Genomic DNA, 24,672 nt, shown 5'->3' on the forward strand with positions numbered 1-24,672 from the left:
GATTGGAGTCTGACTGTATTCCATTCTTTCTTCTTATCTAAAGAGATCATCCTATCAGGCAAATTTTATTTAAGTCAGGGCTGTAGCTGTGCAATCAAAGTGAATATTTGCTTTTCCTGGAAAAACTCTAAACAACATTCTTCTCAGTTGTTTGGGGCAAATATTTGCAGCTTTTTCAACTGAGACAAAATTAAAAACAAACCCCCAGAGAGCTGCTGGATTCAACCCAGGCTAAAATACACTGGGGTTTGCATAATACTTAATAAATGAAACTGAAATCCACTGACAACTGAAATGTTTTAGAAATCCGAAAAGCAAATTTTTCTCATTTCAACAGATTGGTTCCACTTGATATTCCACCACCTCAGCACACACAAACTTTCACTTTTGTGATGAATTATTTCACCCAGCTCTAGCCTAAACAGAGAAAGGTGTGGAAAAGAGGATTTACCCTGTTGGTTTGGATTTTCTTCAGCCCCCTAACAACAATACTCATTACAATGGCACCTGCCTTCACATAGGTGTCCATGTGTCCATGTGATTGATTGCCAGAGGTAAACATCACCCCTGTCCTGTTTGATGCCAGAGAGCTGGTCCTACACAAAAAATTTACATGAAAATCCAGTGTCCCCAGACACAGCAACACTGGATGCAAAAAACAGGCTGTTTTTTTAAGTCTTGCACATGACTCCAAAAGCAAGTCCAAAGGGATCAGCTGAACAAACTCAGAGGCAGAAAGGTGCAGTGGTGGTTTTTTGTGAGTCCAGATCTCTGCAGCAGCAGTTCTGCAGGGAAGGATGTGTTGCCAAGAGGTGCTCAACAGTCCTAAAAATCACCTTGAAAATTACACAGGAGCACACCTGAGGGTCAAACCCAGTCCTGGAAGGCCAGACTGGATTGCTCTACCACAAAATCAGAGCTGAAATCCCTGTGAATGTGCAGCTGTCCTGCGAGCCAATGTAGCTTTGTCACCCTCAGCATTTAAAGCCAAGTGGGGCAGCCAGTGCTGCCTGCAGCATCTTTGGCCCTGGGACAGGTACATTCCTGCCACATCTCTTCTCACCTTTTGAACCAGCGTGGGCTGGAGCTGGAAGAAAGCAGGGGACAAAGAGGAGGAGTGAACCCAGTTCAGCCAAATCTCTCCTGTTGAGCTTTAACATCCTGAGCTCATCTGCAGCCTCACCCTCCTGCAGCTCCATGCACAGACTCCACTGCCACAGGGCTGCTCCCTCAGGGGCCACTTTCTGGCTGACAAAACCTCCATTGCAATTGAGATTTGCAGATATTGGGAGCTGGAATCTGTTTTTATTTCCCACCTTCGAATCTGCAGGGGAAGCAGCTATACAAGGAACCACACAAAGGAGCTTGGTCTCATCCTGTGGGACACGGATCCAAGAGCCTGTGATGAAAAGGCTCAAAGAACCCAGCTTAAAAGTGTGTTCCCCACAGAGGGAGGGGGCTAAGCCGTGGTAGGCATCCCCCTGGCCTCTTGGCTGTAGCTGGACTGAACAGTTGTGCTGAGCCTGAGGAGAGGCTCTGCAGATCCCTCGTGGGGGCACTCAAGAGCTGAGGATCCTCTCAGAGCCAAGAAGAGGATTCAGGACAGCACAACACAAGGGATGGAAACAGCCTCCACACAGCTCACAGCCCTTTGAGGTCTGCTCCATCCCCTGCCCCAGCAGCCCAGGGATCACTCAGACACCTCTGGGAAACAAAAAAACCAGGACATGGCAATGTCCACAGAGGAGCAGACCTGGCCTCTTCCCACAGCAACAGCTTGAGCTGAATGAAGCCCCTGTTTTCTGTGGTAACAGAGCTGAATCCTTAGGGCTGCTCAGAGCAGTAGGAAGAAGGATCAGCCACAGCCCTGGGCAAAGCTTGTGTCTGCAGAGTGTCTGGGTCATACAGGTTCTTCCTCACAGGGACAGAGGAATACAATTATTTCTGGTCCAGGAGGGGCATCTGTTCTGGGGCAGGCACCAGGCTCCCTCCACAGGTTGGGCACACAGGGAAATAAAGAGGTGCCTAAAGACCTTTCCACACCAGGCCAGTCCCACACACATTTTTCTTAACTCTCAACCTCTATAAATATGACCTCAAGACTTTCCCCATGAGAAGGCAGCTGCTATCTGTGACAGGTGAGTTGTGAGCAGAATGAATCCCTTCAGGTCATGTTCAGGACCTGATGCAACAGCAGCCACAAACACTGCTTTTCCATTCCAGAGACCTGTGGTTCACCTCCTGATTGTGTTTGGAAGATTTTTGAGAAACTGTTGGCTGATGGAACCAAATTCAGTGAAACATAAGGTTGAAATAATCCCAGGCAACTTCCAGAGGGCAGAGGATGAGTGTGAATCAGTTCCAAACAGGATTGGTATCCTATAGTGAAAAACACTGGCTATGGAGACACATTTGGGATGAAACCATGAATGCTACTACAGGGGAGATCCTCAAACTCATGAATCCTTTAAACATTGCCTGGTGGCAGTACAGACCTGCTTTCTGTTAACATGACAGAAGAAAATGGAAAGCAACAGGACAAAAGCCCCTGGTGATGGTAAAGATGAATGGAAGACCACAAAGAGCTGCTGCACATGCCAGGCTCAGTCTGCTCACACATAACATATCCCACAGCAGAACCAGCTGGCCCAGTTAGAAAGTGGCAGCTTGACTTTATGGTCTGAATAGAGACAGTAGGGGGAAAAATGAATTGAGAAAAGTGGATTGGAAATTATTAGGAGCCCAGGAGTAAGCTGTGGTGGCTTTGCTAACAAGATTTAAAATGTATTTAATCAGTTGAGTAAAACTTCCAAACCTTCCCAAACTCTGGTTAATGTCTACAAGGGAGCCTTTATCTCCCACATCCTTGTTCCCACATTGACTGAGAGTATTCAAAAACCTCCTCTGCACCTCGAGGAAACAATCACACTGCCTAAACTCAGGATGTGAAATGACAAGCAGCATTTTAAACATTGTCTTTCTGCCTTCCACACTGCACTTGTGTCACCCCTGCAAGCACAGGAGGCTCGGGAGTGATGAAAGGGGATGAAAGCAGGACTAGCAAGAAGGGTCAGGAGAGACGGGCACAGAGGGGCCCTGGAGGGGAGAGCACTGGAGGCCACCTGGGTTTGCCTGTCATGCTCTCACAGAGCCTCACATGCAGACCCCTCTCTCCAAATCATCTGTGCAGCACAGCCTCCTGCTGCCTGCCAGGGCTCCTGCTCAGACACTGCTTTTTGAGAGGGCCTGATGAAGATCAGACTCACTGAAATTTGCTCAGTTGTAGTCAGCCAGCCCCCTTTTCTTTTTAGGTACAGCCTCTCCCACACCTCCCTGCCCTTCCACAATTTTTCTTATCTGGGGGGCAGGACCTGGCTCCGGAGGAACATTACACGGGGCTGCAGCAGGGCAGAACAGCCAGGAACTGACTGAAGCGTTTCACCCTTCCCTGCTTTTGTAGGCACAACCGTGCTCTTTGTCAGCTCTTCTCACCCTCATTTTCTCCGGCTGGGTCAGAAGCAGATCGCCCCCTCCTCCCGCTGCCCCTCCCTGCCAGCAAACATCTTTGATCTGGAGTCCCCCTGCTGACATCCCTGTCTTTCCTCTGCCCTCCCTTCACCTTGAGGCTGAAACCCTTGGTGAGGGAGCGATCACAGCACATCTGGCAGGCAGGAGCCGCTGCTCCCCGGCTCCCGCCCCGGGCCGGGCACACCTGATGCCATTTCTGCACAGCCCGAGGCCGTGGATCACAGCTGGCAGCTCCCGGGGGGGCGAGCTGTGACAGCACGGGCACTGGCAGCGTCTTGCAAAAAGATCTGAGAACTTCCGCTGCCTGAAAGGGCTCCAAGAGAGAGGGAGAGGGATATTTTGTTAAGGGCATGGGGTGACAGGACAAGGGGGAATGGCATGAAACTGCCAGAGGGCAGCTTTAGGCGGGATATTGGGAAGAAATTCTTCCCTGTGAGGGAGGTGAAGCCCTGGCACAGGTTGCCCAGGGAAGTTGTGGCTGCCCCATCCCTAGCAGTGTTCAAGACCAGGGTCGGGGCTTGGAGCACCCTGGGATAGTGGAAGCCGTCCCTGCCCGTGGCATGCAAGGAGTAGGACAAGATGGTCTTTAAGGTCCCTTCCAACCCAAACCATGCTAGGATTCTGTGATTCAGCCACGCTCGCAGCAAAAGCAGCTCCCCGTGTCCCGGGGGATGCTGCGCTCTGTCCCAGCACGGAGCACCGGCTGCTCCAGCCGGACCAGAGGGATGCCTGGGGAAACACAGCCTGCCTACAGAGGGCAGGAAGGAGGAATCGGGTAGCGAAAGAGTTTTGTGCGGGAGGAAACGAACGGAGATCTCCGCTCCAGAGCGAGGGGCAGCGCGGGCGGCTCCGCAGGGGCTCTCGGCGCCGGGGCCGCTGCGGGGGCTCGGGCAGATCCGCACAGAGCGAGCTGCGAGCGGGGCGGTGCGAGGGGCAGGCGGGGCGCGGCGGGGCCCGAGGAGCCCCCATCCCATCCCATCCCATCCCATCCCATCCCATCCCATCCCATCCCATCCCATCCCATCCCATCCCATCCCATCCCATCCCATCCCATCCCATCCCATCCCATCCCATCCCATCCCATCCCATCCCATCCCATCCCAGCCCCATCCCAGCCCCATCCCGACCCCATCCCTCCCCCGCCTAGCGGCCGCGCCGCGGGTCGCCGCCCGCCACCCGGCAGGTTGTAAAGTCATTAACTCCCCCAGCCATGCCGGGCCGCGCTCCGCGGGCCCCGCCGCGCCCGCCGCCGCCGCTGTGGGGCCGCCGAGCCGCCTCCTCCTCCGCGGCAGCGGCAGCAGCAGCGCGGCATGGCCGCCGCTCCCCGCCGCCTCCTCCTCCTCCTCCTCCTCCGCGCCGCCGCCCCCCTCGGCGATAAGGTAAGCGGCGGCCGAGCCTCCCCCCGCGCCCTCCCTCCTGCCTTCCTTCCTGCCTTCCTTCCTTCCCTTCTTCCCTCCCCTCGGGGAGCCGCGGCGGGGCAGGCACGGAGCGGGTCCGACCCGCGGCCCCTCGCCCTTCCCCGCAGGTTTCAGGTTCCCGTGCTCCGCGATCCCCGCGCTTCCCTCCCTCCCGCACTCATGCGCCGCTCGGGAAGGGGGTTTCGTCGCCTGTCCCCCAAGCTGACCTCGAGGACCAGACTTTGCCCGCTAACAAAAGGCTGATGGGGGTGTGAGGATGCATGAAGAGGGTCCCAGCATCACCAGAGGGACCGCGGGGGCGCGGCGCCTCTCCCTGCCTGGGGGTTTGCCCGGAGCTGCCCACCACGTTCATCCCTCCACGCTCGTCCCTAGGAGAAGGTTGGCCCAAGTTTTTAGGGCTAGAAAAAACAAATTTTCCCCTTCCCTGTCCCTCCCGCCGCCCCGAGCATGGCTTTAGGCAGCTGCTTTCCCCACTGACCATGGGGTGCGTGTCCAGGCATCAGAGCCCCGCGCTCCCCTCATCTCATCTCTCCTCCACAAAGGACCCTCAGCCTGGCCCTTCTCCCGCGGCACTTGTTTCACCGAGACCCCTGTCCCTGTCCCGTCTCCTCCCCGGGGCCCAGCCGGGGTGAATCGCCCCCGTTCCCGTGGCAGGGTCGGCAGAAATCCCCTTTTCCCGGCAGAAATCCCGGCTTCGCGGGGCGCCGGCGGTGCCCTTGCCTCCACGGGTCACTGCCTGCATTGTGCCTCGGCGCTCCCGTTTCCTCGAGGGGAACCTGGCCGGATTTCTTTGCTGCCTAAGGAATTCTGCTCTGCTGAAGGAAGGGGGTTTTGAGTTGTGTTTCCCACCCCCAGACTCATGGCTGGGATAAAGCAATCCCACACGAGCCATTTTAGACACAAAAAAGACCAGACACTGAAGATTTACTGGGGATACTCAGGTTTGAGGGGCAGCAGTGTCTTCTGTTCTGGGGTTTGTCTTAATTTTGGAGCTCAGGTGTCTCATTTCCACTTTGTTTTTTTCCTCCCTGCACATCTGCTGCCTGTTCTGATTACCCCTGAGCTGCAGGGCTAAGTCAGAAGCTTCAGGCAGAGCAAGCCAGGTCAAGCTAAACAGATGTGAAGTCCTTCAGTGGGGACCGACCTGGATGGACTCCTCCATCAACACACGTGCACAGGCTGCTCTGTTCTCCCTGCCCCCAGCAGCTGTGTTTGCACAACACCTCAGACAAGGGCATCCCCAGGTGGGAGGAGGGCTCCCCAGGACAAACACACACCAGTTCTGTGTCCAGCTGTGCCCTGAAGATTCTCTTGCTCCAGGAGATCCTCACAGAGCAATCTGATCACAGATGACATGGTTTGAGTTGTCTGGGCTGTTGGTACTGATTGTTCTCAATTTCTAGTGCAAGGCAGTGCACAAAATGCTCATTGGAGAATTAACCTCTGGTTCCTCCTGCCCTCCTGTTTTCCATTTAAAACATTATACAAAGTGTGTCAGCAAACCTCAATCCAGAGTTTGGGCAAGCAACTTCCGAGCTAACTTCCTTCCTAACTGCATTCAATGCCTCTGAAAAACCCGGTGGTAGATATGTCTCGTGCTCACTGCCTGTTACTTCCTCCTCCCCCTTCACAGTTTTCCATCTTTTCTACCAGTTTGTCCCAGGATATGTGCATTATCCTGCTTGCAGGGAGTGACCTGGCTTGGACCAAGTGTTTTGTAATGACATGCAGCACTTTGCCTGTGAACTTTCTGTCATGGAAGGATTATGAACAGAACTTGGTAGTTCTCCACTGGCTTCTGTTCACTGGTTTTCTAATTTGCTTTTCATCTCTGCCTCATTATATGTCCAGATTTTGTTGCCTATCAGCTGCAATTCCACATCTTAACAAACTTTCATTTCCCCACAGATTACTGTTCTTCCTGATCCCTTAAAAATTATTCTGCATTGCTTCTTTCACCTCAGGATACCTGCCTCTATGGAAAACTCCTTAGATACCTTGTTTCAGCTTTTCTAGGGAAAATTTGGGTCTGTGTCTGCTTCCAATATTGAATCTCTCACACAGACTATCTAGTCTACATAAGTAGTGTAAAACAATGACAGGATGAGAAATAGCTTTATATAAACCCCACTTCTTTTGTAAAACATCAGGGCATAATTGCAACTGCTATTGTTTTTTTCTCAGGGCTCTGGTAGAGTGTATCACCACAGCTTCAGTCAGAGAATGAGAAGGGGAATCCAAACCAGGGGCATTGAACACGGTCATTCATTCCCAGATAATAATCTGCCATTCATTCCAGGCATTCAGACATCTGAAGCTACTTAGTATTTCAGTAAGTGGTGTGGTTTGCTGTAGAGAGAAGCCCTTAAGTAAAGGGATGGTGGAAATTTTTGGTAGAGGACATGCAGTTAACAGCTTTGGAAAAGGTCTGGGAAGAATTTATTTCATTTTCAACTGCTGTTTTGAGTTGTCTCACACACTCAGACAGGGTTGAGCAGAGCATTTTATGACAGCTACTGTGCCCTTCAGTGGTGGGCCAGCCCTCAAGGCTGCAGAGAGAGCCTTTCCCCTCAGCTCCTCTATTAAAGGAGGCATGTTTGTGGTCTCTCTTCCCAGACAGCTTTTTTCCCCAGCAGCCAGGCTCTAATGAATCTCAAGATTAGGCACAACAATAAGCAACACAGGGGACATGGTAATTGCAGTTATTCCCAGGTTTCTGGGAAACCCAGTGTAGCTCCAAGCTGATCAGAGCATGACAGAGAGGCAGAGGAGAATTTATTTTATCCCTTTCAACTCTTCAGAAAGGCCGCCTGGAAATCTGATAGGATGTCAGGGCAGGCCCACCCTCCTGAGCAGGGCTGAAGCATTTCTTGCTTGTGGCAGCCTTTGTTTGGCAGGGGGGAGAGGGGAAGCAGCTGCTGGGGCTTCACTTGGGCAGAAAGAGCTTTCAGTAGCACTGGTTTGGAGAGTGATGTTCTTTTGATACTGGCAAATCTGGGCACAGGCGTTCTATCCTGGAAAAGTTCCCTGCAGGTTGGGGCTCACAGCTCTGCTCCCCTGTGAGGGGTGGGAGGGCAGCCCACTGGAATTCCTTGGTTAGCCTCAGAGAGGAAAAGCTGCAGCTCTGTAACCACCAGGTGCCAAACCACAAGCACCTCGGGGGAAATTCTTGTGGGGAGCACCTGGCTGAGCTGGAATATGGTCTGTCTTTTCTAGGATGGAAATTCTCATCACCTAAGGAATCATATCTCCTTCAGGCAGAGCCAGCCTTATAAAAGCTGAACCCATGTGCACCTCCTGTGCCCTGGTGTTATAGCACAGGAGATGCACGTGCTCCTTTATCCTGCTCCTTTTTCAGGATTCTCAGCAGAGTGCAAATCAGAGCAGCTCCGGCATCTCCCATAACCAGGACAGTGCAAAAGAGTTCAAAATTCAGCCCCTTTAATTTCTCCCTCTGTGAGGATTAGGTGGGTAGGGGAATTCATTTGTCCAGAATCCACTCTTGGGATTTTTTGAGATGCTTGGGAAACTGAAGCTAGGAGTTAATTTAATCTGGAGTCTGTCCCACAGTCCTTAATTTATTATCTGGACTTTTGGAAAATGCATATATCTTCAATTAAAAACAAGAACCATTTGTGTGTCATAGTCAATGCAGATTTTCTTCTGACAATACAATAAATTCAGCACAGATTGGAACCAGCTGCCCCAGCTTTAAGTACCTGAAGCTCCCACTCCTAGTCCAGGCCTAGGACTTGGATGTAGTCATGCCATAAGGGACATGACCAAGGGGACAGCTCAGCATTGTCCTTGCTTACACAAGAGAATAAATGCTCCTAGGGAAGGTCTGGCAAGGGAGCTTAGTCATGGAAAACCTGAGAGCCAAATCAATCTGCTTAAAAAGTGATTGATTCCTTCAGTGCAGAGAGGAAGCAGGAACAGGGATTATGGATATGGGGGAACACATTCTATTAAAAGAACAAGTCTCCCTGACTAGAATCTTTCAATAAATCTTCATCTGGCTCCTATCAGTGAGGTGCAGTGCAGAGATGTACCCTATCCTATCTGGGAAAGAAGCTCACAGAGGTGGGGATGCAGATCTCCCCCAACCCTCAGCTGTGCCCAATCTCCTTGCACCCAGACAGGAACCCTGAAAAGGAGCCTGCAACTTCCCACCATTCCAAATACACAAATCCTGCTGTGTCTTGGGGGTAGATCAACAGAGTAGATGATTTCACTTCACCTGTTTTCCTTCTGCCCCTTCTTACCTGTTTGGATCACAAGATCATCAGGGCAGGACTACTGGGTAGGTTACAGCTACACAGTTTTTAAAAACCAATGCTTTTTATTGCCATTTGGGGAAAAGCTGTGCAAGTATTTCAGCTTTTGGTCCATGTGTCCATGTGTCTCATGGAAGGGGTAAGACGCCAGCTTTGATTTTTTCCCCAGCTATGGGAGAATCAGTTTTGTGCTGAGCTCTCCACCCAGACACCAGATAAATCACTGGAATTCTCCTTTCTGACAGCTATGAAGAGCTCTTCCACCCCAGCCTTGAAATATGTACCACACAGAAGCACAGGAGTAATCAGGGAAATATATTAGTTGAAAGTATCTTACAATGAGTGACTTTTGCTTTGTTTCTTTTGTAAATGTGGAAGCTGCATAGTCAGAATTTCCATTTACAGTCTGATAATATACAGTGAGACAAAAATTCTCATAGGAAATTGGTTGAGATGATCATTGGGAAGAACAGAAAAAGGTATTTTAGAAAACATGTCTGTTTCTTTTAATTTTGTTTTCCTAATGAGCAGCTCAGCTGCTGGTCACAGCATTTGGTCCCTGTCAGGCAAGTCATTTCCAGACAGAAAGTAGAACAAGGAGTTTTGTTATCTTGTTTTTGAAATCAGCTATTGCAATCACTGGAGAGCAAAGCATCAGCTAACACAGTGCTTTTTGCAGCAGCAGGGTAGGTTCCTTCCTGCCATCAAAAAGATGCACTGTGCATATTTCAACCATTTAAGTTACAACTTTAAAAACATTTGCATAAACCAGCTGCATCTCCTCTGCCCAGAGGCTGTTCTGTTGGCAGGCACTGAGGAAACACAAGTTCTCAGGCAGGAATTACAGGACAAAATGAAGAGCACTTTGGCTTTATTACACCGTGAAAGAGCATAAAGCCAAGAGACAGCCCAAGAAGCGAGCAGAGCACATTTAGTGATGAGCAAACCCTGCTGAGTTTTCTCTCAAATCCATCAGTTCTGCTTTGCAGAGGGTTGTTCACACCAGCACCATCAACACCAGCGTGTTTTGCTAACAGTAGCACTGATACAACTTCCCTGAGTCCTTGCTTTAAGAAAGCACACTTCACACACACACACAACATTAATTTTTGTCCATTAATATTTTAACACTTGGCACTTTAGCTGGATAAATCCTTTCCAGTCACTGTTCTGTGTTAAACTCAGGGCTGCATTCAACACTACTCACAGCTGTGTTTCAGTAAACAGCAGATTAGTTCTTGCACAGGCAAGTTTGCCAAAGTCCCTGGGAGCTTTTAGACCATCAGACACTAAACAGGAAAATACTGCCAGGAAAAAAAACAAAACAACTAAACCACAGAATTGCTTACCTGCTGGGAATTGTGGAGGCACAGCCAACAGCAGCCTACTGCAATGACCCTGCTGGGGCCAGAGGAGCTCAGGTTTGCCAAATGTACAGGCTGAGCCCCAGCAAGGTGTGCTGGCAGAGGGAGCATTCCTCCTCTGAACATAGTGGGGGTCGTGGGGAGAGGCTCTGGTTCTGAAGCTGCCTTGAAAATGATTTTTGTGAAGGTTGGGGGATGAAGAGCCTGTATCTGAGCTGCTTTAGTCACAAAGGGAAGGTTATTCATGGAAATGCAGCTCTGAGAGTTGACACCTGTGTACTCCCAGCTTCCCTGCACAGCCAAGAACTGCAGCTCTTCCTCTTCCCTGCTGGGCCAGGCGTGAGCTGTGCTCTGCTGCTCTGCCTCACCCGGGCTGGGAGTGATGCTGTGGGGCCAGGCTGCAGCTGCTGTTACTGCCACACATGTCCATTCTCTATTCCATGAGATCCCAAGGCATCCTGCTTCCCATGCAGCACTCAGTCTTGGAGGCAAGTTTTAATTCTGAGATGGGGTGTGGCCCCAGCAGGACTCGGATCCTGTTGCCTGTTTAAGGAGGCATCCAGCTGCCTTTGAGGAGCCAGGTTCTCCAGCTAACAATGCTCTGTTTCTGTCAGGACAGCAGTGAGGCAGCAGATGGAGTTGGTGCCTGGGATGAAGAAGTCACCAAGTGGTGGGGAGAGTGGAGCTCCTGGTCCACCTGCTCCAGGTCCTGTGGAGGGGGGGTGATGTCCCGGGAGAGGCACTGCCTGCGACAGAGGTGAGTGTGGGAAATGGGATGCCCCAGACCTTTGTTTTGGGGCTGAACCTCCTGGGGTGGCAGGTCAGCCATTCCCTCATCTGTGGCCTCTGGGAGAGGAAGGCAGCTGCTTTCTGTGGGCAGTGGTGGGGAAGGGGGACAGGAGAAGCACGCTGCAGTGGGGCAGGTGACAGGTTCCCTGAACATGTCACCCACTCAGCTTGATTTATCTGATGGGGAGCAAGGGGCTGGTCCTCTCTTGGAGTACTGATGATGAGGGGCTTATGGGCTGGAGAAGGTTGACTCTGTTCCTCTTCTCCTTTCCTTCACAAACCCCTCATTGCCATGGCAGCTCTGACCATCCCCTGATTTGTGGCAGGTTCCTGTGCTCAGGATGTGGGCACATATTGCCAGACACCTTATGGGGACTTGATTTACTCCTGGCAGCAGCCAGCTCAGCCACATCTCAGCAATTTCCCCACTTTATTCCCTGCAGAGCTGGCAAGTTTTTCCCCCTCTGTCATTTATCTGGCTGTCACCTGACAGCATCTGCATTTGTCCCCTGCAGCTGCTGCAGTCCTGGGATCAGTCAGATTGGGACTGTGGGAGTGGGCAGAGCAGGGGAACTGCAGCTGCCTGAACTCCTGCTGTCCTCTCTGGTCTACCTTGCCACCAATCCCCCTCCTCCTCTTCCTCCAGCAGCTCTGTAACCTGCTCCCCAGGCTGCTGGGATGTTAATGAGAGCAGGCATCCTGCAGCACAGTGAGTTTTCCCTTCTGCGTGAATGCGCCCCTGAGCAGAGCGAGCTCAGAGCAGGGCCCCAGCCTGCCTCCTCCCTGCAGCACAAAACTTCTTCTTTGTGACAGCATGGTGAAGGTCCAGATGTGCTGTAGGACCTGCCCTCTGGCTGTGACCTCCTGTTTTAGTCCAGGGATCAAATCTGAATATAAAAAGAGATCTCAACAGGTTTCTGCAGCTTTAAGGTGAATGGCTTAAGTGTGAGCCAGGTATGGCCATGAAACAATTTCTGCTTGAGTCTGCAGAAAGCCTCTGCTTGGCACTTTTGAAGTCTTACTGCAAGTTTAGGCTCTGCCTGTGTCATGTGAAGCTTTTCTCTGGAGGGACAGCTGCAGTATCTCCAGCCAGACCAGAATGTATATGCTTATGCTGTTCCTTCCATCCTCAGTTCCCAGTGCTGTTAATACACTGTCTGCTGCAGATCTTTACACATTGCCTAAATTATATTGCAGATCATGACTGCACTGCCTTAACCTGTGGTCTCAGCCATTCTCCAAATATCTTTGCAGCTTTCAATAATTTTTTCTGTCTTTGCATCAGTCCAGTGTCTCCTGGATAGCTCATGCTAGCCAGAGTGAAAGATTCAAGTGTTGAGAAATTCCTATGGTTTTGGTTCAGCACCTGTACCAAGCCTTCCCTGATAATCTCTTGGGGTGGCCAGTCACCCTGATAGGCACCTTCTCTCTGCCTATTGCTCAGTGGATTCTGAAATCAACTCCCCCAGTCACTGCAAATCCTGGACACATCCATAGGAGTGATGGACCATCAGGTTCTACCTGATGTTCAGCCTACCCTAAAATAAAAATAGCCTAGAATCACAGCCCACCTAAAAGCACTGAAGGTCTGTTTCAGAGGAGATGTTGGCCAGTCTAGATCCAGAAAGTTTTTCTCTGATGAAACATCTGCCTTGTTTCTCCCACTTAAGTCAGGCCTAACTCCTGTGTCATCCTCAATACCTGGGTACTTCACAGATCTCCAGCTTATGTCTGGAAATTTCTGCTTTCCAGGCTCCAGATGCCACAGGGAACGAACAGCACCATGTGTGTTGGTCAAGCCAAGCACTACCAGCTGTGCCAGCAACAGGTGAGAACCACTTCCAATTCTGACTGGTCCTTACTGGAGGCTGTGGGACTCAGGAGGTCCTGCTTGGAGCTGCAAAATCACCAGCACTTGGGGTGGGATTGGTCCCTCAGAAGATGGAGACAAGGGATATGGTGCCTTTGAGGATATGGGAGATGGCCTCTATTGTTTGGGGCTGGGAGATGGGACAGAAGGATGTAAAAACATATTTGTTGTGGGGTGAGGGGAGGGATGAAGTTTTTCCAGTATGCTTTTCCTGTTGCTACTTTTCCCATTGCTGGAAGGAATTTTTGCAACCCTGTTAAATGCAGTTGTTTGAGAGGCCCTTGGCAATGAAAACCTGGCCTTCCTGCCTGACTTAGGGGACCTCCAAATTCATCACCAATTCCTTCCAGGGTGGACAGCACATTTTCATCCTGCAAGGATGCAGCAGGGACAGTCAGCTGTCACAAGACTGGCTGTGAGATAAGGAGCTTTTTGATTACCTTTGTTCCCTCCACAGCCCTGCCCAGCCAACACAGCAAGCTTCAAACAGCAGCAGTGCTCCAGTTTCAATGCCAAAGCCTTTGGGAAGCACTATTACCACTGGATGCCCCTCTATCCAGGTGGGTTTTCACAACTTCACAGGGGTGAGGATCAGAACACACCCAGAGTATCCTTTTGGGCAAAGAAAAGTAAAGTGCTTGGGCACAAGGGATGGGTGCTCTGGCTTGTTCTGAACAGGATGCTCCATTTCCTACACAGTGACTTTACATGGGTGTCCAGTTGAGACCCAGACTGAGTTCACCTAAGATACTACCTTGTTTCTGGACTCACCTGTATCTCCATTAGCTGCCAAGGGGACATGGAACATCTGCACCTTCAGCTGCTCATGTGAACAGGGCATAGCTGCCCATCACCCCACACAGTCAGTGCCCCTCCTGCAGCCCTTTTTTTGCTTTTGGGCATTTATGAATGGCCAGGGATATGCTGATGCACATTCCCATGCTGGGCACAGTGATGGCACTACAAGGGCATGGAAAGGAAGAGGGTTTGCCAGCAAGAACTATTTCTGCTTGGCACAGTCCCCAGTGCAGTCTCACGCTGTCACCCCTTCACTGCTGTAAAATCCGTGCCCTTGGGGTGTCATTGCGAGTAGCAGGAACATCCCAGGTGACATCAAACCATCAGCAGGGACAAGGGGAAGGTCTCCTTCCTCGCTGCCCATCTCTGGGCATCTTGACCTGCCTGGTGATCCTCTGTCTCTGTCCCTGCAGATGACTACACCAGTATCTCCAACAAGCCGTGCGACCTGCAGTGCACCACTCGGAGTGGAGAGAGGCAGCTGATGGCCCGAGCACAGGATGGCACCTCCTGCAAGGACAGGACCTATCAAGGGGTCTGCATCAATGGGAAGTGTGAGGTGAGGCTCTGGGAGGAAGCAGTAGAGAAATTGGGATTTTAATTGCATGGCTGAACCTCCTGGTGAGGCAAAGCCAAGGAGGTCCCAGCAGGGAGCTGGAACAGAGGCCTTGTATTGGATTAATTTGTTACCACCCCCCAGAACCTCCCCAAAAGAGCACAGTAGCATTTCCTGGGACAGCCCCTGGCCTGTGGAGACGGGCTGACCCCAGGAAACGCTGTGTTGTTTGTGTTTGCAGCCAGTGGGGTGCGATGGGAGGCTGTACTCGCCCCGGACCATGGACAGATGCAGGGTGTGTGGAGGGGACGGCAGCACTTGCCACCGCGTCTCAGGCACCTTCCGAAGGGCAATCTCACAGATAGGTACTCCCTGCTACCAGCCTGCAGACTTCACCTGCTGCTTCTCACCACCAGCTGGCATGGAGGGGGACTGGCTGGAACGTGGGTAGGAGCTTTCCCAGCTGCTTGGTGGAAAGAGTTGAGGAGTGCCACCACCCCTGCTTAAACGCCTGTGTTTGTCCTTCTCACTTAATCATCAGAGGAGATTGGTTTGATGTGCTCTATATTGGGCTGGTAAGGTTTCCCTTCACCTGTTTAGAATAGGAAGCAGCTGGGGATCTGTTTGTTCTTATTGATTCTGGCATCTTGCCCACCTCAGATAATGTGAAGAGATCAATGAATCTTCTTTTATTTGTGCTACGTGTTCATTTGAAACTTAAGCTACGATGAGGGTCACAGCATTTGTTTCAGCCTGCACTTAATCTCTTGCTTTCCCCAGTCCTGTGGCTGGCACAGATGGGGGACAGTCCCCTCTGAAATCAGGCTAAGATTCATCCCTGCAGCCTGATGGGCCAGTCCTCCAGTCACAGAAGGAATGTAGACTGTGGTATGCTCATTAGTAATTCATGAACTGTGTTTTGAGGATGTTTTGGAACAACATTTCACACTCTTGTTGTTTCACTAGTTTGCCTCACTCCCTACAAACACCAGCCTAGAAAAGCACTCAGGCCCCTTTCCAGGGCAGGGGTAGAGGTGTTACCCCTGTAGCAGTATGGGTACAGTTTTGGCCTCCCATTCCAGCCCTCATAATACCTTACAGAACAGACAAGACCTGCATTTCCAGCAGGAAAGACAATCTGCCAAACCAGGCAACTTTAAGAGCCTCTTATTTCCTCTCCCTTTAAAGGTCAATTTTTATGTTACTCCTGAGACAAATTCCATGGAGTCAGGAGCTGAGGGGACCTATGGTCTTTTTCCACCCTCTGTTTAGCATCAGCCCTGATCACTACTAAGCTTTTTTTCTGTGCTCTTGCCAGAAAGAGTGTGAAAGCACATTCATCCACACCCCCAAAGCCAGACTATTTCATTGTTCCTTCCCAACTCCAAACCCAGCAGTGCTCAGACTGACATCCATAATGGTGATCTGTTAATGGGATTTCAGAGGAGATTTGGGATGAGAGCTCACAGACTGATGCAATGTGCATTCAGTTCCTCAGCAACCCTGCTCCTGAAGGGCAGCACTGCCTCCCTACAAATACACTTGTCCCATGAGCTGCTTTTCCCACTCAGACCTTTTTATTCTGTCCTTGGGGTCTCCTCAGGCTCTGTTCTGTTCCTCAGGTTACGTGTTCATCACCAACATCCCTGCTGGTGCCACGGACATCCTCATCATTGAGCGCAGGAAAACAGAAAACATCCTGGGTGAGCAGAGGAGCTGCATGGCTGTGGAGACCCCAGTTCAGCTGCCTGGAGAGGCTCTGTGCACTCCCACCTGTGCTGTGAGAGAGCTACTGAGAGCATTTCCTCCAGGATAGCTACATGGGTGCTTCATCTCTCCAAAAACCAAGGCTACCACATCTCCAGTGCCAGGACAGACATTTGGAACCCAAGTTCACTATGGGCAGGGCCTGGGGTTCTGTTTCTGCTGGGCATTTCTCATTTCTGGGTTCTTTGCTCTCCTCAGTGCCAGAGTTCTGCAGAATGTCCTATTTGTCTGTTTTCTCTCTCTTTGAAGCACTTGCAGATGAATCTGGGCATTTCTTCTTCAATGGCAACTCTGGCATTGACAACCCTCAGAACTTCAGGGTAGCTGGCACCATCTTCAAGTACCGGCGGCCCCTGAGCCTGACCTCGGATGGGCTGGAGTACATCATAGCTCATGGGCCCACTAACCAGTCTCTGAATGCCATGGTATGTGAGGAGCCACACAGCAGCAAGATAACCTGCTTCCCAAGCCAAACCTGCATGTGTGGGTGGGTTGAGGAAGCAAGACAGGTGGGGGAGGTCTTCCCTTTTGGATTTATATCTCTTAACAGCCATCCCCAAACAGATGCAGCTAGAAAAGGTTTTTGGGAAATTCATACCCTCAAAATAAAAGGAGTTTTGTTTTCTTTCCCTGTTTCCTCCAGTACTATAACTTTAATGGGAAAATGCCTCACATAACTTATGACTACACTGTCCCACGGACACCACCTCTCCGAACTGCAGCCCCTGCTCTTGCCAGGCCTCTCTATCACCACCTACCAGAAACCAGCCAGAGCCATCCCATTCCAGCCAGCTCCAGAGCTGCCCAGGACTCCAATGCCACATGGCTCTCCCTGTCACCAGATGACACCAGTGAACAGCTTCCTCTAAGGGAAGGGCAAGAAGATTTAGACTTTGGCCCCCCACACTTCTTCCAGACCAACTCTACCAGTCAGACCCAGGACTGGGGCTGGGAACAAAGTGAAGAGAAGGAGAAGTATGACTTTCAGATCAGACAGGTCTACCATGCAAATACAGCAGGAGAGGAAGAGGAGGAGGAAGCAGCAGCAGCTGGTGAAGAAACAGAGTTGGGTTGGTGGTTTTGTTCTTCTTTCCCCTGTTTTATTGACTGAAAGCAGACATTCTGCAGTGGTCTTCTTGAAATCTAAGGTGGCTTTAGCATCAGGGTGGACAGGAGGGAAGGGTGGTAAATAGTGGGGTGGAGACTGTCAGGGAACAGCAAGGGCCAGTAGCTTTGTGGGAGAAAGGGAGGCTGTGAGAGGGTGGCCACAGTGAAGAGGTGTTGGGTCATAGGTTGGACTTGACGATCTCAAAGGTCTTTTCCAGCCTAGCTCATTCTGTGGCTCTGTGATCCTGTAATATGGGTTAGGCAGGGCACTCACTCGGTGCCTGAGCTTGGCAGGCAGGGCAGTGACAGCAACAGGACCTAGCAACAGTCCAGTGGTCATCAGGGGACAGCAAGGGGACAAGTCAAACCTGAGATCCGTCTGGGAGAGCCGTACAACAATCCAGGAACTAAGAACATGTGCAACATTTTGTAGCCCAGGAATGAAGGCCCAGACTGGAGCTTAAATGGGGCTCCAGAGCACTGGGCAGACAGAGGGAGGGGTTGACCAGGGTAATTAAAGCCTGCTGATGCTCCCTAGTAGAAATTTTATTTTTAGGCTGAACACCGAATGTTAAATGCCACACGCTGAAGTACAAACCATCCCATACAGTTACAGCATATATTTCAATTGCAGCTGTCAGGTTCAACCAAATCTCCATCAGCACGGCCGTGCCCTACAGCAGGAGGAGAGCCGAGCTGTCGGAGAGCGGCCGTGTCACATCCTCCAGGCTCCGTCTGCTCAGGCGCCTCTGCCAGCGGGACCCTCACAACGCCGCCTTTTGCAGGGAGCTGCAGCCCCTGGCAGCCAGGCTGGCCCCCAGCAACTCCACAGCCAGGCTCTGGCCCCGCTGGCCACAGGGCCTCCACAGAGCCCTGGCTCGCAAGAACTCGCTGGAGGAGCTGAAGGTGGAGGTGTTTGCTGGCAGTCAGGGGGAAGCAGCCAACTCCAGCGTGATGGCGTCCGTGGAGAGCCCTCTGCTTGGGGCCAGCCCCAGCACCAACATCAGCCAGGCAGAGCCTCTGCGAGCCCCTGGCACTGAAAGGTGGCACCTGATTTCCTGGGCAAACAGAGCACGGTTGGCTAGGGAGGGAGGGCCAAACCAGTCCTCTGGGAGTGTCCCTGCTGTCCTTGATGTCCCCATTCACCAGTGGCTATCCACGGAAGCTGCTGTAGGTGCTTCCTCCCAAGACCGATTGTTACAACTGGCCTGACAGGTTCCTGGAACATATTTCAGGGTCCATTTAAGTGGATGCTGAAGGACCTGGTGTGGTTGTAAAGAAGCCCAGAAATCCATAGCATGTCACATATACCATCATGTCATGCCCCTCCTGTCCCTTTCTTTCTGAAGCCTCTGTAAACATTTGGCAGGAGACAGAAGACCAGCCTTTAAAGATTTCTGGCAAGCCACATATGAACTCTCCCCATGACATTATATGATATGAGAGGAAGCTTACTTGAGCTTCCCTTCCCAACCCAAGTCATACCTCCAGGCAAGGTATGAGCTGAGGCTGAGGGCACCCCCATGTTTGGCAAACCATGATATACACAAGACTCACTATGAACGATGCTTCCTCCTTGCTCATTGAATTTGGGAAGGAGATCAAGCTTTGCACTCTCTGTCCACCAGTAGTCTGCCTTGCCCAAGGTGGTGGAAATGGAAAGCAGAAACACTGAAGTCTTTCCGTCTTCAGAGACATCAAGGACGAATTTCCCTGTATTTCATGTTTGCAGCAAGTTTTTTCAATTTTAGCTCACACCACCTCCTTTTTCCACAGCAATGAGTTCGATGTGAGCCCCGTGGGCCATGATGACATCAGCTTGGCTGACATGTATCGGTGGAAAGTCTCAGCTTATGCCCCCTGCAGCTCCACATGCACTTCAGGTAGGTCTGGCTTCAGGTGACTGATCATGTGAGGTCCTTTTGGGCTGTTGAGGGGGAGAATCCTGGTATTTTTTTATGTGACAGGGAGAGTTTCAGATGCAGTAAGCACTCCAGTTATTTAATGCAGGTGGGAGGAGGCTCTTGGATCTGAGGGTGTTGCTGGCCCAGCAGGTATCAGCACCTCCTATGCAATGTGTGTGCGCTATGATGGAGTGGAAGTGGATGAATCCTACTGTGATGCCCTGACCCGACCAGAACCTACTCACGAATTTTGCACAGGGAGAGACTGCCAGCCTAGGTGAGTGGAAGTGACATCAGCTGTCCACAGGGAGATGTCGTTCAAGCATCATTTTCTGCTCAAGGCACAGAGCCATATTTGGGCTGAAAGGTACGCTCAAACTAAGAAGACTTTTTGTCCCCTTGTAAGCAAAAAGAGGGGAAGAATTTGGGACGTAAATTGCCTGCTAAGGGCAAAGGTGGTTTCAAGACCAGCACCACATTTACTCAGATGTGATGAGCAGAGCCACAGCAGCAGTTGCTGGGTGAGGGAACCCCAGGTGTGCAGGCACAGCCCTGCCACCCCCTGGTCCCCCTTACCTGGGCGTTGCCCTGTGCTTTCTCTGCTCGTGGAGGTGGGAGACCAGCCGGTGGAGCGAGTGCTCCCGGACCTGCGGCGAGGGCTCCCAGTACCGCACCGTGCGCTGCTGGAAGATGCTGGCGCCGGGCTTCGACAGCTCCGTCTACGACGACCTCTGCGAGGCAGCGGGGCTGGCCAGGCCCATGCAGAGGAAAGCCTGCAAGAACAAGGCCTGTGGGCCCCAGTGGGAGCTCTCCGAGTGGTCCGAGGTAGGCTTTGCTCCCAGAGCGGAGCAGCCAGGGCTGGGGTGGGGCCTGGAGGAAGGTGGCTGGCGGATGCGGGGTGCTGAGGAAGCCCCTGGGCAAGCCCCTGGTGAAACAAGGGTGCCTTTACCTGCAACTGCCCTGTTCTGGCACTGATCAGGGGACAAAAGCCTGTGCAAAACATTTTCTCTATGGTCACTTCTAAAGCAGGACATTGATCAAGTGAAAGCCCTGCCAGCAAGAAGCTTCCTCTTTTAGAGGATCCAAACTGAAGGCCAGTTGGGAAACAGTACCATTGCAGTCCCTTTGACTCACTTCCCATAACGTGCTTGGGTTGTGGCCCAGTGACTTTGAACAGCAGTTTAGGCATCAGCACATCGATGTGTTGTAGCTCTAGATCCCAAACCAAATGAGCAGCAAAGACAGAGGGAGACACACCTTTTTCTGTCCTTGCTGGGGCCCTTCCCCTCTCTCCTAGAGCAGCCGGAGTAAAACGGGCGGCGGCACAGCTGCTTCCCCACCCTTGCTGTGTGCTCCTGAGCCCGGGCTGACTCCTTTACCCCTGCAGTGCTCGGCGCGGTGCGGCACGCCGGGGACCATGAAGCGGGAGGTGCGCTGCTCGGTGGAAGCTCCGCTGTGCGACGAGTCCCGCAAGCCCAGCAGCGAGAGGGCGTGCACGGGCCCGCCCTGCGACCGCCGCTGGACCGCCTCCGACTGGGGCCCCGTGAGTCCGGGCATCTGCCGGCCTCCGGCACCCGGCGCCGGGCTGGAGGGTGGCAGCAGCCGGGCAGATGTGATGCAGCATCTGTCGGCTCTCTTCTGGCAGAGGCCAAGCTACAGAAAACTAAAATAACCTCTGGTTTTGCCTCTCCTTGCTGTAAATTTTGGTTAACTGTGAGCTGAGCTCCATTCAATAATCTGGGAATCTCACGGTACCTGGAGAATGGAAGCCCCTTTAAAATCCCTTGGGAGCCAGTGCCACAGTCCCGGTGTCAGGGCTGGACTCTGGACTCAACCCTACTGGCACCACCAACCCTGACTTCTCCAATTCCCAGCTTTCTGATGTGTCTAAATGCCTTTTGCTCTCCAAGTGCTCAGGTTCGTGTGGAGAGGGGCGCATGAGCCGCTTCATCGCGTGTCGCAACCTGGAGGGCAAGGTGATCTCCAGCTCGCAGTGTGACCTGGCCACCAAGCCCCTGGCTGTCCACCCCTGTGGAGACAAGAACTGCCCCGCACACTGGGTGGAGCAGGAATGGGAGCAGGTAAAGCCAAGCCCACCCCTGTGTCCTCAGACCTCCTTTCTACCCCATATCCTACCCCATCCCACCTATGGCTCCCATGGCAGAGCACAGTTGTATAGTGTGACCTCCAGAAATGGATCCGTATCCTTGTCCCAGCTCCTTTGAGAAAGAGGGAAGGAGTAGTGAATATCCCAGCTTGTCCCTGGCGTACCCATAAAAACCCTGTGGCATTCACTGCCTTCCCAAGGAGCTCCACGGGATGGCAGCAATACCTTGAGGAAACTGCTCTCCCACCTGGCTCCTCAGTTCACTCAAGCCCACAAAGGACATGATTTCCCACCAGTAAAAGAGAAAGTCTGAACAAAACTGGCTTCGTCTCTGATAAGTAACAGCTGGAGGTTAACCTGAACCACGGCCCAGATCCCTGTGCTGGAAGTCACATCCAGACCATAACTGTGTACTTGCTCCAGGGATGACAGTCCAGTGAACGTGGTCCAGGTGCTCTGTTCCACCCAACACTCAGTCTCTGCACATCTTTTTACTCTCTTTCTGTTGCTCAAGGCCTAAAGACTTCAGGCTTCCCCTTGCATGCTGATCCAAATCCCAGAGTATCCAAAGAAACACATTGTGTCAGTTGTGAGGCTTGGGCTTTTTCTTTGAAGTCTTGAGCAAAACCACGATTCGAATAGCACTAAGGAAGAAGGTTTCTAGGAAATTAGGGAAGCAGCCAAGCCCTCTTCTCTCCAATCATGGCTAAGCCTCTCTTCTCGCTTTGGTCCCTTTATAGCTGCTGACTGCATTCAACTGAACCTCCTCCAGCACAGGCTGGACAAGCACAGGCTGGTTAAACCTGGCAGTTCTGTAACCCTCCCCTGTTCTGACATTCCTGTGTGGGTCACACACAGTCCTGAAGTGCCATTTTCATCTGTGACCCAGCTATGAAACTCATCACAGCTCTGAAACATCAGCTGAGCTCTCCACCTTTGCCTGTGCCAGCTTCTTTCTGTGTTCTGTCTGCTGATGAGCTCTGAGTTCTCAGGATGACTAAGGGCGGATGCAAGCCAGTTGTGCTAGCCCTGCTGTGGTGAAAAAGGACTCAAAGCAGTGGAATCTCAAACTGGCAACTGCCTGCATGGGCATCAGGGAGCAGATCCTGCCTCCTGCTGCTTTTCCTGGTGGTGTCCTGATGGTGAGAGCCCTCCCAGCTAAGCTCTGGGTTCAGCAGTGCTTGTCTGTGCACATCACCTGCACTGCACCACTTCAGCCCTCTTGGGCCCCCACAAAGCTTGGCAGTACTCCAAGATGGAGGTTGCTGCATGCATATGCTATGTGGATTTTCAGAACATAGATACACATAGAATAAGACAGAAACAGCCTCTTGCAGTCTTAGCTTGGCTGCTCCAGGCGTCCTGCAGTAGCTGCTCTCAGGGCCAGCCAAGGTGAACTCAACTGAATGCTAATTACCAGCATTTGTCCCTGCTCCCTAGGAAATCTGGGCAGCACTTCCGTTAGACTGGTGTTAGCACAGGCATTAAGCCTTCCTTCTGAGCAGAATGCCCTCTTGCCTGAAGCTGGAGCATCCCTTGCTACCAGGCTGCTCTGTTCCCTTGCAGTGCAATGCCAGCTGTGGGCGAGGGATGAAGACCCGGCTGGTGCTGTGCGTGGGCCTGGAGAATGGGCTGTACAGAGAGTACCCTGAGAAGCGCTGCCAGACCTCTCCAAAACCTGAGCAACAAGCTGCCTGTTTCAGGAGGCCATGTTCAACATGGTTCACCACCTCCTGGTCCCAGGTAGGGCTGGGGGTGGTGGGGAAGGGGCAGGGGAGGCCTCGTAGCCCTGGTTGGTGGAGCAGGACCTGTGCTGAGGCTCTCTGGCAGCCTGCTCTGCCAAGTCTGGATGGGACCCCAAGTTTTGTTCTTCTGCAGAACAGGCAGCAGGATGACAGACTGGCACACACAGGCTGGAGAAAATCTTGGGGCATGGGGGTTGTTGCCTCAAAAAGAGCATGCATCACACTCCAGGCATGCAGGATACAGCCGTGTCTCCTCCGCTGCCAGGAGTCCATGTTTTGTCTTTCCCTCTTTCCCTTAATATTAACTAGTGAACATTTAGGGTATGGGAAGATTGGGGAGCTATGTCTGGTTTATAGCAGCCATTTTCTCCATTTCCTGACACAGCATCAATGCTCCAAACAAAAATAGTTCTGAGCTGCAACAAAGAGATGAAAAGCAAACTCTGTCTTGCTCTGCCCCAACCCCAACTCAGGGATGCTTTCCTCCAGCAAAAAAAAGGGAGAGTAAGTTTGAGATCGATGTTGCATTTGACCCAAACCTCCTCAAAAACAGGAATCCCCCAACAGGGATTGGGAGACCAAAGAACTTGGGTAGAGCAAAGAACTTGGGAGCTATAGAAGAATAGAAAAGCCTCTCACGTTCTCTTTCCTGTTTCTTCACCCCGACAGTGCAGCAAGACGTGTGGAGCTGGTGTGCGACTGCGGGAGGTGAAGTGCTACCAGGGGGAGGCACTGGCTCAGGGCTGTGACCCCTCTGCCAAACCAGAGGCCAGGCAGACCTGCCAGCTCCAGCCGTGCCCCACGGAGGCACCAGGTATGTCTGGGAAGGCAGGGAGGTGGAGGAGCCCTTGGCTCTGTCCATAATGTCCATGCTGGGGAAGCACATCTCTTTTGTAACCCTGCTGTGTGTGCTTCTGCTCCCCAGAAGATGCCTGTGAAGACAAAGTGACGGCCAACTGTGTGCTGGTGCTGAAGGTGAAGCTGTGCTCACACTGGTACTACAGGAAGGCCTGCTGCTGGTCCTGTCGCCTCAAGTCACCCTGAGCATTGCCAGGCCTCACTTTCCTTCCAAGTTCAGGGGCAGCAGCCCCCTCGAGCCAGACTTTCCACTTGAAGCCACCCCACTTGGCTTGGCTGTGGAGCCAGTCCCTGTAGAGCAGCCTGCTCAGGGAGGAAGGGTTCCTACAACTTAGTCATCACTGTTCCCTCTCCATTGAGAGGGTTTCACACAAAACAAACCATCAGTGCCTAGAAAACTACTGAGGAGTGAGTTGGGAGAGCCTGTCCCTGCTGCCACCGTCTCTCAGGGTGTCAAGGCCAGCTGCAGCAGGGCAGGGACAGCAGCATCCCTCCGCTCTGCCCTGCAGGCTCCTTATACAAGGGCAACTGCCAAAACACACCGAAAAATTGTGTCACAATAAAGAGATAAACTATAAAACTCT

At 52.0% G+C, this 24,672-nt stretch overlaps 1 protein-coding gene across 1 annotated transcript; it reads left to right on the plus strand.

Annotated features, from left to right (window-relative positions):
* Positions 1 to 4,738: 4,738 nt before the first annotated feature.
* LOC306806016 (ADAMTS-like protein 2) lies at positions 4,739 to 24,664 on the plus strand (the record flags this gene model as incomplete). Its single annotated transcript, XM_079314397.1, is given in 19 exon segments — positions 4,739 to 4,762; positions 4,765 to 4,907; positions 11,207 to 11,344; positions 13,129 to 13,204; positions 13,704 to 13,806; positions 14,458 to 14,603; positions 14,842 to 14,965; positions 16,223 to 16,303; positions 16,617 to 16,792; positions 17,011 to 17,437; positions 18,109 to 18,517; positions 19,251 to 19,357; positions 19,529 to 19,655; positions 19,990 to 20,203; positions 20,766 to 20,921; positions 21,289 to 21,459; positions 23,052 to 23,228; positions 23,900 to 24,044; positions 24,156 to 24,664. Coding segments are annotated over 19 exon segments (3,063 nt in total). The 3' UTR covers positions 24,275 to 24,664.
* Between the last annotated feature and the right edge of the window lie 8 nt (positions 24,665 to 24,672).

This window comes from Erithacus rubecula, assembly GCF_903797595.1.
Source record: "Erithacus rubecula genome assembly, chromosome: 10".
Classification (NCBI taxonomy): domain Eukaryota; kingdom Metazoa; phylum Chordata; class Aves; order Passeriformes; family Muscicapidae; genus Erithacus; species Erithacus rubecula.